General features: G+C 50.4%; 1 protein-coding gene across 7 annotated transcripts in view; it reads left to right on the plus strand.

Annotated features, from left to right (window-relative positions):
• The first annotated feature begins 494 nt into the window (after nucleotides 1-494).
• The window catches only part of ARHGEF7 (Rho guanine nucleotide exchange factor 7), a 182,422-nt gene continuing 168,376 nt past the window's right edge, over nucleotides 495-14,540 (plus strand). For 5 of the 7 annotated variants that reach the window (XR_007720821.1, XR_007720822.1, XM_050766594.1 and 2 more), the window contains exon 1: nucleotides 1,598-1,796. Coding sequence is in view for 5 of the 7 variants with exons in the window: in XM_050766594.1 (XP_050622551.1) it covers nucleotides 1,632-1,796 (165 nt within the window). In the remaining 2 variants the exon portion in view is untranslated. Of the gene's footprint in view, nucleotides 1,797-14,540 lie in introns of all 7 variants that reach the window. The other 2 variants (XM_050766591.1, XM_050766590.1) reach the window with 2 other exon arrangements.

Consider the following 14,540-nt stretch of genomic DNA (forward strand, 5'->3'; position numbering starts at 1 on the left):
ACACTGGGTACAAGCCTTGATGTAGCTGTTAATTGCCCTCCTGTTTCCTAGAAAGCTTGTAAGGCAGCAGCAGGAAACGGGTTAGGTATGCCTTTCCTGGTAGGAGCCCAGCTTTGGGTCTCATCTCTGCCACTTGTTCGGCATCTGATCAGTAAAAGGGGACCATGGTGGGAGGCGAGGCAGTAGACAGCACTTTGTGAGGGTTCCTAACCAGTCGCTGTTATCACCGAGCACATTGTCCTCGTAATCCAGAATTCAAACTGGCATTTGAATATTTTGCGTATTTGCAAAGAAAATTTTAACTACTTAACTCAGGCTAGAAATAAAAGCAATTAGTGATTGCAAGAGAAATCCACCGGCAGAAGGCAGAGGGAGACGACTTAAGCCTCTGATTATTTTTGGAAGCTTTATATGCTTTCTAGCCTTTGTCATTGAATGGATTAATGTATGTGCCTGGCACAGAGTAAGCGCTTTGCTTGTTAAACTGCCCGCGGGTCACAGCGAGCAAACTGGGGGAGCGCCCAGGGACAGTAGATGGAGCGAGTGCAGGCCCGCGTCCTTTTAAGAAGCGGCTCCATTTCTTCCTCGCATGTCAATGTGTACGTGTCATCAGTTGTTCGAGGAAGCTCGCGCATGACGCGACACTTGCCGTCTGGGCTCTCCAGGTTCGGCGTGGCGCGTTCACAGCCCAGATCTTCGGCGTCCCAGAGACGCAGCCCGGCGCCCGGCCCGGCCCTCCGCAGAGCCCCACTTCAGGCCGCGCGGTTTCCTTGACCTTCCCCCGGTGGGGTCTGAAGCGTCACGGCCCGTCTAGAGCGGAGTCACGCAGGCCCCTGCCCGGCCCGGGGAGGTCGGCGCCGCGCTCGGGAGAGTCGGTTCCTTCCGATTCAGACCCATCTGGCTGCAGATGGAACCATCATTTGTGTTCCGTAATGACCGGCTTGCAAGGTAGCAAAGGGAAACAAATGTCTGGTTCTCAGCCTCTCCCCGCCACCTTGAAATAAAACCGGCAAAAATAAAAAGAGCATTCTGGGAAGTACTTCATCATTTCAACGCTCACGAATTCAAAACATAAACAAAGGGTTCCCGGCGTCCGGGCCAGGGGCGCGGGGCGCGCGGCGGGCCCGGGGCAGGTGAGCGCAGGTGCGCGCCCGCCCCCCACCCCGGGTACCCCCGGCTCCCTCCCCACCCGCTCCCCGCTCCCCGCTCCCCTTTCCCTTCCCCGCCCGCTCCCCGCCGCCGCCGCCGCCCCGCGCACGGCCTGGAGCGGAGGCTGCGCAGGGCGCGGGGCGGCGCGGGCCGGGCGCGGGCCGGGCGGACGGCCGCGTCTTTCTTCTCCTGGCGGTGATGTCATTGGGCGACGGCGGCCGAGGCCGGGGGGCGGCGGCGGGGGCGGCGGCGGGCGCCCGCAGGTTCCCGAGCCGCTCCTGAGAAAGCGCCTGACAGCGGGCCGGGGCGCACGGAGGAGCGGGCCGGGCCGGACCTGCTGGGCCGCGCCGAGCCAATCGCCGGCGCCGGCCGCTCCATGGGCGAGGAGGCGGCGGCGGCGGGGGCGGTGGGGGCCGCGGGCCGGGCCGCCGCTCCGAGGTGAAAGCGCGCGCCCCTCCCCGCCTGCCTCCCGGGCCGCAGCGATGAATTCCGCGGAGCAGACCGTTACGTGGCTCATCACCCTGGGGGTGCTGGAGTCGCCCAAAAAAACCATCTCGGACCCGGAGGGCTTTCTGCAGGCGTCGCTGAAGGATGGGGTGGTCCTCTGCAGGCTGCTGGAGCGCCTGCTCCCCGGGACCATCGAGAAAGTAAGTCCCGGCCCGCGCCCCCGCCCGCGCCCCCCGGTCCGGCCCGCTGCGGCCCGGGATGCGCGCGGAGCACCTGGGGCCGGCCGCGCTCGGGGAACCCGTGCGCCCTCCTTTGTACGCGGAGCGGCGGTACGGCCGGCGCCAGGACCGTGGCGGGAGCTCGGGGGGCGCCATTGTGTGCGGGGCAGGGGGAGGGGACCGAGGAGGGGGTCGGGGGGAGGGGCGGCGCGGGCGGGGGGTCCCCGGGAAGGAGAGTGCCCCGCGGCGAGGAGACGGGGCTGCTGCGCCGCCCGAACGCTAAGTTGCCCCTCCGCGTGGGGGGCCGGCCCCGCTTCTTGGCAGCAGCCTGATCGGAAGCCGCGTTCCGACGCCGTGCGGCTCCCTCCGCTGGCTTTGTGTGGACAGTTCTTGCCGGCGGCGTTGCGTGAGTTTCGCCTCCCGGGTTAATTGACCGGTTGCTCTGTGTTTTTTAAGATGCACGCATCTGTAGCTGAGGGCTGCGCTCTGAAATGATCTACTACTTTCCCCCTCGAGAAAATTCCCCACCTATCCGAGCCGAGAGGACGGCGGACACAGGGTCTAAGCCCTGGCACTCTTCAAGGCTTGTTTGAAATTCTAGATTTCCTTCTCAGGTCCCTCCCTGGTTCTGAACAGAACCTTTAGTCCTGCAGGCACTGCCTCTCCCTTCCGGCTGGTGGTTCCCAGGCTGGAGCGTGTGAACCCTGACCCGAATCTCTGGAAGTGATTAAAGTTTGTTTTCATCGCCCACAAGCCGGCCAGCAGGGCCGAGGACCCAGGAGAGCTGCTAAAAACGATGTCTCCCTGTAGCTCAAAATACTAACATCTTATTCTCAGGGTGTTTTCTCGGGGAGTGGGGTGGAGGTGGGGGTGGCCAAGATATAGCGTTAAGATCAACAGTTATTTAAAAGGTGTGAAATGTAGAAACTGAAGTGTATCATAATTAGGAAGAAGGATTTCAGTTTTTAAGTGGGGTGTATTGGCCCCCATACAGGAAGACAACTTATAAACAAAGTGCCACGTAAGTGACTTGAAAAAGTAAAATGTTTAATCTTATTCATACACATGCACATATTCTGGTGCTGCATTTTAAATGAGGTCAGAAAACATTTAATATGAATTTGGCTTGCGTTCCAGTTTTAGGTATTTTTCTTACTTGGAACATCTTTATGAAAACGGAATCTGCATATTAGAGTGAATGGCTGCCTGCCTGTCCATGAAATAAAAATGTTCCTTAGAAATGAACCTGATGTCACAGTGAAATTACGATTTAAGACAGGAGGACTAAGGAGCCGGATCTGACTTTCAAGGCATTCAAAATACTTTGCTGTTTGGATACTGGTACCTCTGGTAATAAAAGACAGATGTTGAGAAGTGTTGAAATACATGCAAAGTTCACCAAAATAGGCTTAAATAAAATTCTCTTCCATCTCTAAGAGCAAAGTTTTAAGAAACGTCTTATGCTGTGTTGATAAAAACGTGTCGCCATCAAAGAATACGTTGTTTGGCATATTAACTGCATTAATATTGATTGGCAGACTTAAATAATCATCTTCTTTTAAATTATAGAAAGATTTTCCTACAAAATGGTAGCATTCATTTCATCTCTAAAACAACAAAGAGAAGAACGAATAAAATGTTGAGCTTGCAGAAGCCAAGTTGAAACAACTCAACATATTCTAAAACTACAGTCATTTGGAAATTTCTTAGGTCAAAGCTGTTTTTCATTCCCCCTGAGCTCTAGTTGGTTTGTTTTAAACTGACTCTGTCACAATGAAAGTTTAATGTCAAGGTAGCATATTGTAGACACAGTTACTGGTTCTCTGGAGTTCAAAGGTAGGTTTTTGGAGTAAAATATTAGCCATTCTCTGCCTCTGAGAGCCCTGCGTTTCAGAAGTTTTGTGAGCTTTTTCCATTTCCCAGGCAGAGTTATCTGGCCGGCCGGCCTTCCTTCCTTCCTTCCTTCCTTTCTTTTTTCCTTTCTTTTTCTTCCTTTCTTCCTTTCTTTCCTTTCTTTCCTTTCTTTCTTTCCTTTCTTTCTATGGGTTCTTGGTATGTTGGCCAGGCTGGTCTTGAACTCCTGGCCTCAAGGGATTGTCCCATCTCGGCCTCCCCAGGTGTTGGGATTACAGGCGTGAGCCACCACGCCCAGCCAATTATCTGGGTTTTTGGTGTTTTCATGCTTACCAGATAATTTATGCCACGAAGCACACAAGCTGAATAACTTTTACTGAAATGTGGGAATGTGAGTCTGAGGATGTTTTTTCCTTAAAAAGAAGCATTTGGAAACTTAACTGAATATTCATGTGGACATGACAGGGACTTCACTTGACCTCTGCTGCAGGAGTGCCCTGACAGCCAGTGAGTGGAGGGCAAGTGGTCTGCAGCCTTCGCCTCTGCAGTCTCACAACCTGGCATGGGCCATGAGGCTGGGGATGAGGGCAGAACTAAGAAACGTGGCTGGGTGCCTTGGGCTTCCCATATGTCTTTTATTAAGAAACCATGTCCTAATGTGTTTCTTCCATTACGCTCATTTGTTCTGTTTCAGAGTTAGGAAGAGGGTGGAGGGAGCAGAGAGGACGTTCACAGAGTGTCAGATTCTTCTGCTCATTTAAAGGAAACTTTCCACCCAGGTTCCCGCTTTGCTTTCAAGGTGGAAGGTTAGACGGTGAGAAGATGGAATTATAAACTACATGAACAGTTCAGAAAAGAGACGCTTTTCATTATACTGGACAGATGTTTTCTGCTGTAGGGGAGAGGAAAATGGGATTAAAAATTTTTCCCTTCTCTGTATCTGGAGATCCTGTGCTTTGGTTATCCCCAGGAGGGGCCAGGATATTTGGCTGGGCTGCCCATACCTTCGGCTTCCCACACTCCTCTCGTAGCAGACACTCTCAGGGTCGTGGCATCTAGGGAGCCCTGGTAGCCCTTTTCTCACAAATTCACTTTAAACATCCCTAAGGGTATTTAGTCAAAGGAGGTGAAATCAAGATAGATGAATTTTAGAGGATGGAAAATTTTATAAGACGAATACAATACATAAAAATCATGGAAATCATGAAATGCTCTTTTAATTTCACTGGTGAATGCAACAAATGAAGTCTCTTAACTCACTATGAAAAACTCAAGGAATTGGTTCTTTCTGTGTGTGTCCCAGGAGAACAGAACACAGAGAACCTACCTGTGTAATCCACGTGACGTGCTCCCGAGAGACCCTGGCTAGGTGTTTGTGGAGAGTAATTGAAAGTCAGACACCGCCTCTGGTCTTAGTGCTGGATGCGGAGGCATTTGTCTCTCAGCTCCGGAGGCCCAAAGTCTGGGATCAAGGTTCCTGCAGGGCCTTGTGCCCTCAGAAAGCTCCAAGGAGTGGTCTGTCCCAGGCCACTCTCAGGCTTCTGGTAGTTCCTGGCTTGTGGCAACCCAAGTCCAATCTTCACATGACGTCCGTGCTGTGGTTTCTTCTTTGTATCCAAATTCCTCCTTTTTAGCAGGACATCAGTGGAATTGCATTAGGGGCACCCTACCCCAGGATGGCCTCATCCTAACCGATTCCATCTGCATTGACTTCATTTCTGAATAAGGCCCCATCCTGAGATACTGGGAGTTAGGACTTCAAAATACGAATGCTGGAGGAGCACAGTTCAGCTCATGACAGGTTGTTCCTACATTTGAACCAGATCAGTTTATTAGCTATTGATCTGATTGCATGATGCCAGGTGCTAGGGGAGATTACAAAACCTAAATAATAGAGTCTTGGGGGTTCTAGTACAGAAAACAGGAAAGACAAGAACAGCATGAGGCAGTAGGAAGTCAAGAGTCATTAATGTCAGATATGGACGAGAAGGAGCAAAAGAATCAAGGAGCTAAAAAGACCAGCATTCGAGCACGTCAGACCCGAGACTTCACTGACATGTGGGTAAGAACTGTAACCTGGCAGCCCTAGGTGGTTTTCCACAGGCTGGCAGAAAATCAGCAAATCTGATGTCACGTAGGAAAAAGAAAATACTTTTTTCCAGGTGAACTGGAGACTCGCTTTCTGCTCAGTCTTAGGATTCTGGGGTTGGTTAGGGGCTGGGGTGGGGAGAAGCATAAGTGCCCACCTGCTAGAAATGTGCCTTTTCTTAGGTCCTTTGGCCCTAAAAAGAACGTGGTCAGTGATCACGTGTGTGGTAGGGTGAGGTTCTCACTCAGGCCCGTGACCTGTACCCGTAGTAATGACTTGTTGATTGGCTAAATCACTTACAGAGAAAAGTTACAATATGATATCTCCAGACTGTGTTTTTAAGGAGACTTCTTTAAACCCTGCAAACTGAATGCTTGGTTATATCAAGTTGCTTCTAACTAAACTACTCTGAATATGGTTTCAGAATAGTGATTTTTGCAATAATAAACATTTACTTTTGAAGCTTGTGACTTTATAGTCCTGTCTCAACCTTGAGCCAGTGTGATTCTGGTTTGGGTTTCAGGCCTAGGGAAGAAGGTAGCTGGAACTGCATTTGCTGGCTCACTAAAAAGAAAGCAAACAAACTGAAATTCAATTTAAATCAGGAGCGCCTGAAGAGATTTCCTGAGAACCAGACTAGAAACTAGTGTTTATGTTGGCATCACACAGACACAGGAGTGCACACACACATATGCATACATGCACACTTGCACATGCCCGTACACACACATGAACACATGCACACACACATGCATGCCTGCACAAGCATGCACACAAAAATATGCATGTAAATACACATGCACATGCACACAGAGACCCATGCATGTAAATACACATGCACACACAGACACACGCATGTAAATACGCACACACACACATGTAAATACACACGCACACACGCACAGACACGTCTGGGGTTGAGAGAGTTGGGGAAGGAGTGCTGGCGCCTGTGGCATTCCATTTTCTCAGGGGCAGCTGCTCTGTGAACTCTCCAAGCCGAGTCCAAAGGGTGCCGTCTCAGGACCCGGCCCTCATTCTATTAATAGAAGTCACTCCAGAATCTGCCTGCTTGCTTGCTTTCTTTAAGCACTGACTGCCTTTCTATACATCTTCTTAAAAGAGAATAAGATGTCTGCCCAGCATGGCAGGCAGCATGCTCCTCTCGTTTGCAGGCTCTGTCCCTTGCGATCCCCATGCTGCAGATGAGGACCCCGAGGTCTGGCAGTTAGCTTTGCCCCAGGTCATCTGGCTGCACTCCGGAGGCGGAATATTCCAGCCCAAGGCTGTGACCTTTCCCATGGAAAATAAGACTGCTGCTGCCACCTATACGGAACTTAGGGGAAGATTGGCAACCACTGCCTTCAGAAATTTACAGACCCGATCAGGAAACGAGACGGAGGCAGCAGTGTAACCGAGCACCCAGGCAGGACAAAAGTGAAGACTGGAGGGAGTGGCTCAGGTCACCAGCCATAGGGGCAGAGTGGGAGCCCTCAGGAGTGCCTGGAGCCACTGCCGGTGTCCCGCTTCTCAGGACATCTGGAAGCAACTCTGTCCTGCAGTGGACATGACTCCAAAGGTACCCAGGGCAGGGCCCCTTGCCCTGGGGGCACCTGCAGAAGCTCCTGCAGAAGTCTCTGTCTGGGTGCTTCTCCCTGGCCGCAGAACGTGAGCCCAGTGCTCCTGCGCCGTCCGGTCACTCACTGCAGTGAGCCCAGTGCTCCTGCGCCGTCCGGTCACTCACTGCAGTGAGCCCAGTGCTCCCGCGCCGTCCGGTCACTCGCTGCAGTGAGCCCAGTGCTCCCGCGCCGTCCGGTCACTCACTGCAGTGAGCCCAGTGCTCCCGCGCCGTCCGGTCACTCGCTGCAGTGAGCCCAGTGCTCCCGCGCCGTCCGGTCACTCACTGCAGTGAGCCCAGTGCTCCCGCGCCGTCCGGTCACTCACTGCAGTGAGCCCAGTGCTCCCGCGCCGTCCGGTCACTCACTGCAGTGAGCCCAGTGCTCCCGCGCCGTCCGGTCACTCGCTGCAGTGAGCCCAGTGCTCCCGCGCCGTCCGGTCACTCACTGCAGTGAGCCCAGTGCTCCCGCGCCGTCCGGTCACTCGCTGCAGTGAGCCCAGTGCTCCCGCGCCGTCCGGTCACTCACTGCAGTGAGCCCAGTGCTCCCGCGCCGTCCGGTCACTCACTGTAGTGAGCCCAGTGCTCCCGCGCCGTCCGGTCACTCACTGTAGTGAGCTCAGTGCTCCCGTGCCGTCCGGTCACTCACTGCAGTGAGCTCAGTGCTCCTGTGCCGTCCGGTAACTCAGTGTAGTTCCTGGGCTTCCCTCTGTAGGGCTTACCAGATTTCCACTTAGTCCAAGATTTCAAACAACGTGTGCATCTACACCACACACACTCTTAAAATTCAAGTACTACGTACACACTAACGAATCTCCCTTTAGAGGCCACTGATCACTCTAAAATATAAAAAGTGGAGGCGATGGGGGCTGTGAGGTGGGTGGGGGCAGAGCTGTTTGTTCTTGTGTAGCGTGGATTTTAGCCGTTTGGATTGGAGTCTTGTGTGGGCTTGACGCCCACACGTCTCTCACTGCAGGAGGGAGGTGGCAGAGGCACATCATCCCTCTGGGCACGCAGCTCTCCCACATGCATCGCCGGGGGCTGGGAGGATTGGCGTCCCCCGAACCCGCTGGTCCCTGCCCGAAGACACTGGGAGACCTGGTCCTCTGTGTGCTTCAGAGTCAGGCACACCTGGCTTTGTTCCTGCAGCCATTTGCTCTGTGACTTCCGGCACTTGTCTAACCTAGTTTCTTCCTCCTAAAAATGAGATGAGTGATATCCACTGGTGGGGGCAGTGAGGTCGTTAGCAGGGTAAATGAGTAGATGTGCTGGTCACAAAGTAATTCCTCGGTACTCAGTGGTTACTGTTTTATTGATTGACACTGAAAACCTTCCCCATCATGTCCAGAAGACTCTAAACCAAGATTTGAACCTTGGAGCCACCCACATCCAGGAACACTGGTTAATTCTCACAACAGGGCAGACTCTTACAACTTTCGGGGGCTGGCAGCCTCTGCATCCCACTCTGGACAGACCACCATTGTCTGGGTTGGTGGGCCCACTGAATATGGCTTCCAGGGCACTCTGGTCAGTGCCAGATCTGGGCACAGCTGCTGAATGCACACAGCTGCTGGCTGGGGAGCCGGAGGGCTGAGCGGGTGGACTCAGGTTTCGCTTATATAAAGTTTCATGCATCAGCAGGGCCGGGAGGCACAGATGGGAAGTAAGGGCCAGCCCGCGCCACCCGGTGTCTGCAGAGAGAGGGCTTTGGGGCTGCCCCTGGGTCCACAGCTTCTGACTTCTCCCTCCTTTATCAGTTCTGTCAAGTTAGGTTAGGAGAATTAATCTCCTGAGGTTTTTATATTTCTAACTTTAGCGTTGAACTTTTGAGGTTTGGTGAACCAGACTGGTGGTTCTTAACCCCGTTTTGGCAGGATGGTGTCATGTTTGCTGGGGTCTCGAGGGGGTGAGGGGAACTGAAATGGAATGTGTGTACAATGTGTTTCAAACACATGTATGTGAATTCATTTAATCAGCCGCTTTGCCAGGTTCCTATTATGTGCATGCTAGTGACCCACATCACACGCATGGAAGTACACGCATGGATGCCAGCCACACCACCTCCTCAGGCAGGTCAGAAGAGAAATGCTAGGATCTTGGGTATAAAGCATTTGTGAGTTCTCAGGATGAAGGAATGTAGAGTCATCCAGCCCAGACGCCTCCTTTTGCAGATGGCTTCACTGAGGGCACCTGCATGTGGTTGTGTAAGCTGTGTACTGCACAGTCCTGGGAGGACCATTCACACTGTAGTCTGAGCGAATGGCTCCAAGGCCTGTGCTGGGAGGCAGCCCTGGGATACTACGTATAGAGGTCAGCCTCCCAGGACACAAAACAGAGTGGAGAAGGGTTGGAGTAGATGACAGAAGTGGCCCCAGTTCTCCCACCCTCCCGTGCCCCTGGCAAAGTGACCTTGTAGTGCCTCCATCAAGAGGTAGAGTCCTTCTTCCTACTTCTTGAATCTACGCCATGACTTGTTTTGGCCAATGGACTGTGGCAGAAGTGACCAGTGTCCGTTCCTAGCCCAGGCCTTGGAAAGGCCTGCACTTTTGTGCACTCTCTCAGGCCCTGTGTCTACCCCTGAGGACACCCCAGGGCTTGGGTGCAGGTCACACAAATGGAGGAGAACTCAGTTGTCCCTGCCTAGGCCATCCCGGACCTATATCCACAGCCAGCCAACCTCAAACACTGAAGAGAGCCCAGCCAGGGCCAGCAAGCTGCCTGCCCTGCCCAGAGCAGGCACCGCTGCACCAGCAGGCCTGGGCCAGGTTGACTCGAGCCAGTCACTGAGGTTTACCATGGCCATAGATAACAAATCACACACACACACACACACATACCCGTGCCATTCTTAACTAGGGGGCATGCCGACATACATAAATACATTCCACCCCAATCACAAGAGTGCTTGTACCTTTGTTGAAAATACCCTCTATATCCTTTATTTTCTTGATAATTTCCTCTCTAGTATTTTCTCTATTCTCATTTTTTAGAAATCTGATTAAGACTAATCAGAGATAATATCTATTGAGTGCATACTGTATGCCAGGCACTGTTCTAAGGACTTTGCCCATAATAATGGATTTAACTCTCCTCACCACCCTATGAGAGAGGTCGTGACAGGATTGCCCCCATTTTCAGATTAGGAGCTCCAGAGCGGCTGGTAACTGTCGGTTGTTGGCTGGTGGGCTGCCCCTCCCTGGCCGCGCCCCCTGCCCCTGCGGCTGCCAGGCCTCCTGGGTTGTCTCTCATTTGCTGACCTTTCCACTTGTACCTTTCTTCTCCTTTTTAAAGACATTTCCTTGACTTTATCTTCCAAGTTTTCTACTAACATTTTTTATTTTGACTCTACTTTGGCTATTTTTTTTTAATTTCTAAAAGTGCTTTTTCCTTGTTATCTGGTTTCTCTCTGTTTCTTCCCTTTCAGTCAGTCCCTTCCTGTTTCTGGGATGATTCCTCTCTTCCTGTGAACATTCATTAGTTTCCTTGAAGGGTGATTCCTTCCCTGCAGTCACTGTTTCTGTTTCCTCTGAGTCCTCTTGTGTAATTTTTTTTCCATGTTGGAGATTTTACGCAAACATCAGATAATCTTTCAAGTGTGAGGCCCTCAAAATGACCAGGAAGTCCTGTGTGACTGCTGGGGCTCAGGGACAGGTAGGTCTCGCCACGAGGCAGCCTGGCGATGCCCAGAAGTCTGGACCTGTTGGTCTCTTCTCCAGCAGCCGTGAATCTCTCCAGAGACTCCTCCACCTGCCACGTGTCAGAATGGCGTCCATCCTCACCTTGGCTTCTGTCCATGCTGGCCCTCCCCAAGTTCTGGCCTCTTTGGTTCACTTTTCCCCAGAGAATAAGCCTCGTACCCCTGCAAGGATGGCAAGAGGAGTAGCCAGCTGTGATGGGACTGGGGCCCCTAGGCCTGTGTCTGACTCTCAGACAGGTGGCTTGTCAACCACCTGGGAGGGTGCAGTTGCCACTGGCTACTGGAATGGGACCTTCCTAGTCCCTGCGGAAGCCCCGCCCACCCTCCATCTGCTCCCTGCCTTTGTCATGGTGGCCTGGGGATAGGTGTCTTCTAGTTTTTTTTGTTTTGTCTTGTATTGTTTTTTAGACAGAATCTCACTCTGTCACCCAAGCTGGAGTCCAATGGCGCAATCTCAGCTCACTGCAACCTCCGCCTCCCGGGTTCAAGTGATTCTCTTGCCTCTGCCTCTGGAGTAGCTGAGGCTACAGGTGTGCGCCACCGCGCCCGGCTAACTTTTGTATTTTTAGTAGAGACAGGGTTTCACCATGTTGGCCAGGCTGGTCTCAAACGCCTAACCTCAAGTGATCTGCCTCCCTCGGCCTCCCAAAGTGCTGGGATTACAGGTGTGAGCCAGTGTGCCCAACCAGGTGTCTTCTAGTTTTATTGAAGATGATGCTTGTGTTTCTTGTTCTCCTGGCTGTTTTGGAGGGATTTTCTTTTTTCAAGAGAAGTGAGGCTGAAATCATTTTACTCTACTGCTTTGGACCTGGAATCTTTCCATTATGAGAGAAAGAGACAGAGTGAGAATATATGAATGAATATCCATGTCCTACGCCCTGGGTTTTGTATCTCTTCTTCTGAGTACTTTAAAATTGCTAGAGAAAACAAAACTGAAAGCTGGTTATTTGAAATGTTCTTTTTTTTCTGTTGCTTGGTATTTTGTGCGTAACTTTATTATTACACTTGGAGCAGTTTTTTTTTTTTTTTTTTTTTTTTTTTTAAGCGGCTGGTGGTTGTCCCTATCTTTTCTTTATAGAAGCTATATATAATTCAGAATCCCAAAAAGTGTATATAGAAGAAATGTAAGCCTCGTCCAGTTTATATTAAATTGCTTTTGTCTGAAATGGGCATCCACTGCTCCAAGTGTGTTTGGATTTGCATGGTCTCTCTCCGTGAAGCCTTGTTCTGACAGTGTGATCTCTTAGCAACGCCTTTAGAGTGGTCCGGTTTTGATTATTTGTAAATATTATGGCCAGTGATGGCTTTTCTCCCTCAATTCTGAGTGTCTCACTACTAAGTTCCTATGCCAGGATTTTCACCAATGGCCTGTCCTTAAAGTCGTTTAAGTTCCTAAGGGACTTTGAAGTACCCATTGGTAGTTAGCAGATTTCTCAGATGTCTTTTGTTAGGAATACAGATTTTCTGAAAAAGCTTTCTGAACACATGCCAAAAGATTGTGGCTTTGTCATTCTCTTTAAGGAAGAATGCTATAGTGATTTTGATAGGAAATTGGGAGACCCAGAGAATATTCCTGGTCCTGATTTTGTCTGTTTGGCTCCTCAGGAGGAGGGAGAGCCTCACCTGCCCACGTGGAATCGGTCCAGGCCTCTGTTTACCTTGAGCAATGTCATTGAGGCTTCCTCTGGTGCTTAGGAAAGTGCCTTCAGACCTGGGTCTGTCTCATTATCTCATAAAGCACTGGCGCTGGTGACAGAATTCTTCTGGTGGAAACACATTTTCTGATTATAGTCGTCCCTATTTGTTAAGCATTTTTGTTTCTTTTGAAAATAGGCTTCAAGGCTGGGTGCGGTGGCTCATGCCTATAATCTTAGCACTTTGGGAGGCTGAGGTGGGTGGGTCACCTGAGGTCAGGAGCTCAGGTCCAGCCTGGTCAACATGGTGAAACCCCGTCTCTACTAAAATACAAAAATTAGCCGGGCGTGATGGCGGGTGCCTGTAATCCCAGCTACTTGGGAGACTGAGATGGGAGAATCGCTTGAACCCGGGAGGCGGTGGTTGCAGTGAGCCGAGATCGCACCACTGCACTCCAGCCTGGGTGGCTGAGTGAGACTCTGGAAAGAAAGAAAGAAAGAGAGAGAGAGAGAGAGAGAGGGAGGGAGGGAGGGAGGGAGGGAGAGAAAGAAAGAAAGAGAAAATAGGCTTTAACTAAATAGAATATGGTCAAATGCTTGTGACTTGTGACAAAGGTTAAACTTCCAGAAAGTGCCATAGAAGCCATAATTCTCCATGATAAGAGACTAGAATGGAATGTCTTTGAGACTTTATCAATTGATGACAAATGGAGAAAAATAAAAGTTCATTTATGGCACTTCTGAGCAAGCGCATTTCCCTCGATCGAATCTGAGTAATTGCAACATCAGCTATCCAAGGTTGGCTCTTCAAACAAATAACCTGGAGTGGTAAGCACACTGTTTATGAATTGCTCAAATGAGATTCTGGGAGCAAGACACCACTCACCCACTCACCCTGCACCTAGTTAAATCTTTTGTTGCCTGTAATGGAGCTTCCACCTTAAAAAACTAGAAAAATAAGGGCAAATTAAACTCAAATTAAGTAGTAGGAGAAAGAGAATAATAAAGAACAGAATGGAGGTTAGAAAATTACTAGAAAGAACAAACAAAACTGAAAGCTGGTTATTTGAGAAGAATCAATAAAATTGATAAACCTGTTTGTAGACTGATTAGGAAAAACGGGGAAAAGACAGAAATTACCAATGTAAGGAATCACCATGGATCTTACAGATATCGAAAGATAATAAGTAGATATTAAAACATTGTTATGCCAACAATTTCTGCAACTTAGATGAAATGGATAACTTTCTTGGAAGACACGAAGCTCACTAAAGAATAAATTGATAACCTTAATAACCCTACATCTATTACATAAATAAATTTGTAGATAAAATTCTTCTCATAAAGAAAATTCCAGCCAGATAGCTTCACTGGTAAATTCTACCAAGCTTTTAAGAAAAAAAAATAGTAATTTTACACAGACTCTTCTAGAAAATTAAAATTGGGCCAGGTGCAGTGGCTCACATCTGTAATCCCAACATGTTAGGAGGGAGGATTGCTTGAGGCCAGGAGTTTGAGACCAGCCTGGGCAACATAGTGAGACCACCATCACTACAAAAAAATTTTTTTTTTTTTTTTTGTGAGACCTGTGGTCTCAGCTACTTAGGAGGCTGAGGTGGGGTTTAGCCATTCTCCTGATCACCTGAGGCCTGGAAAGTTGAGGCTGCAGTGAGCCATGATCACACCACTACACTCTAGCCTGGGGGATTACAGGCTTGAGCCACCGAGTCAGAATCTGTCTCAGCGGTGGGGGGGGGAGGGGGGGGGGGCAGTGAGCAAAAACTAAAAAAATCTGTCTCTGGGGGGGTGGGGGGGGAACAAAAAAAAAACAAGGAAGAAA

This window comes from Macaca thibetana, chromosome 17, assembly GCF_024542745.1.
Source record: "Macaca thibetana thibetana isolate TM-01 chromosome 17, ASM2454274v1, whole genome shotgun sequence".
In the NCBI taxonomy this organism is placed as follows: Eukaryota; Metazoa; Chordata; class Mammalia; order Primates; family Cercopithecidae; genus Macaca; species Macaca thibetana.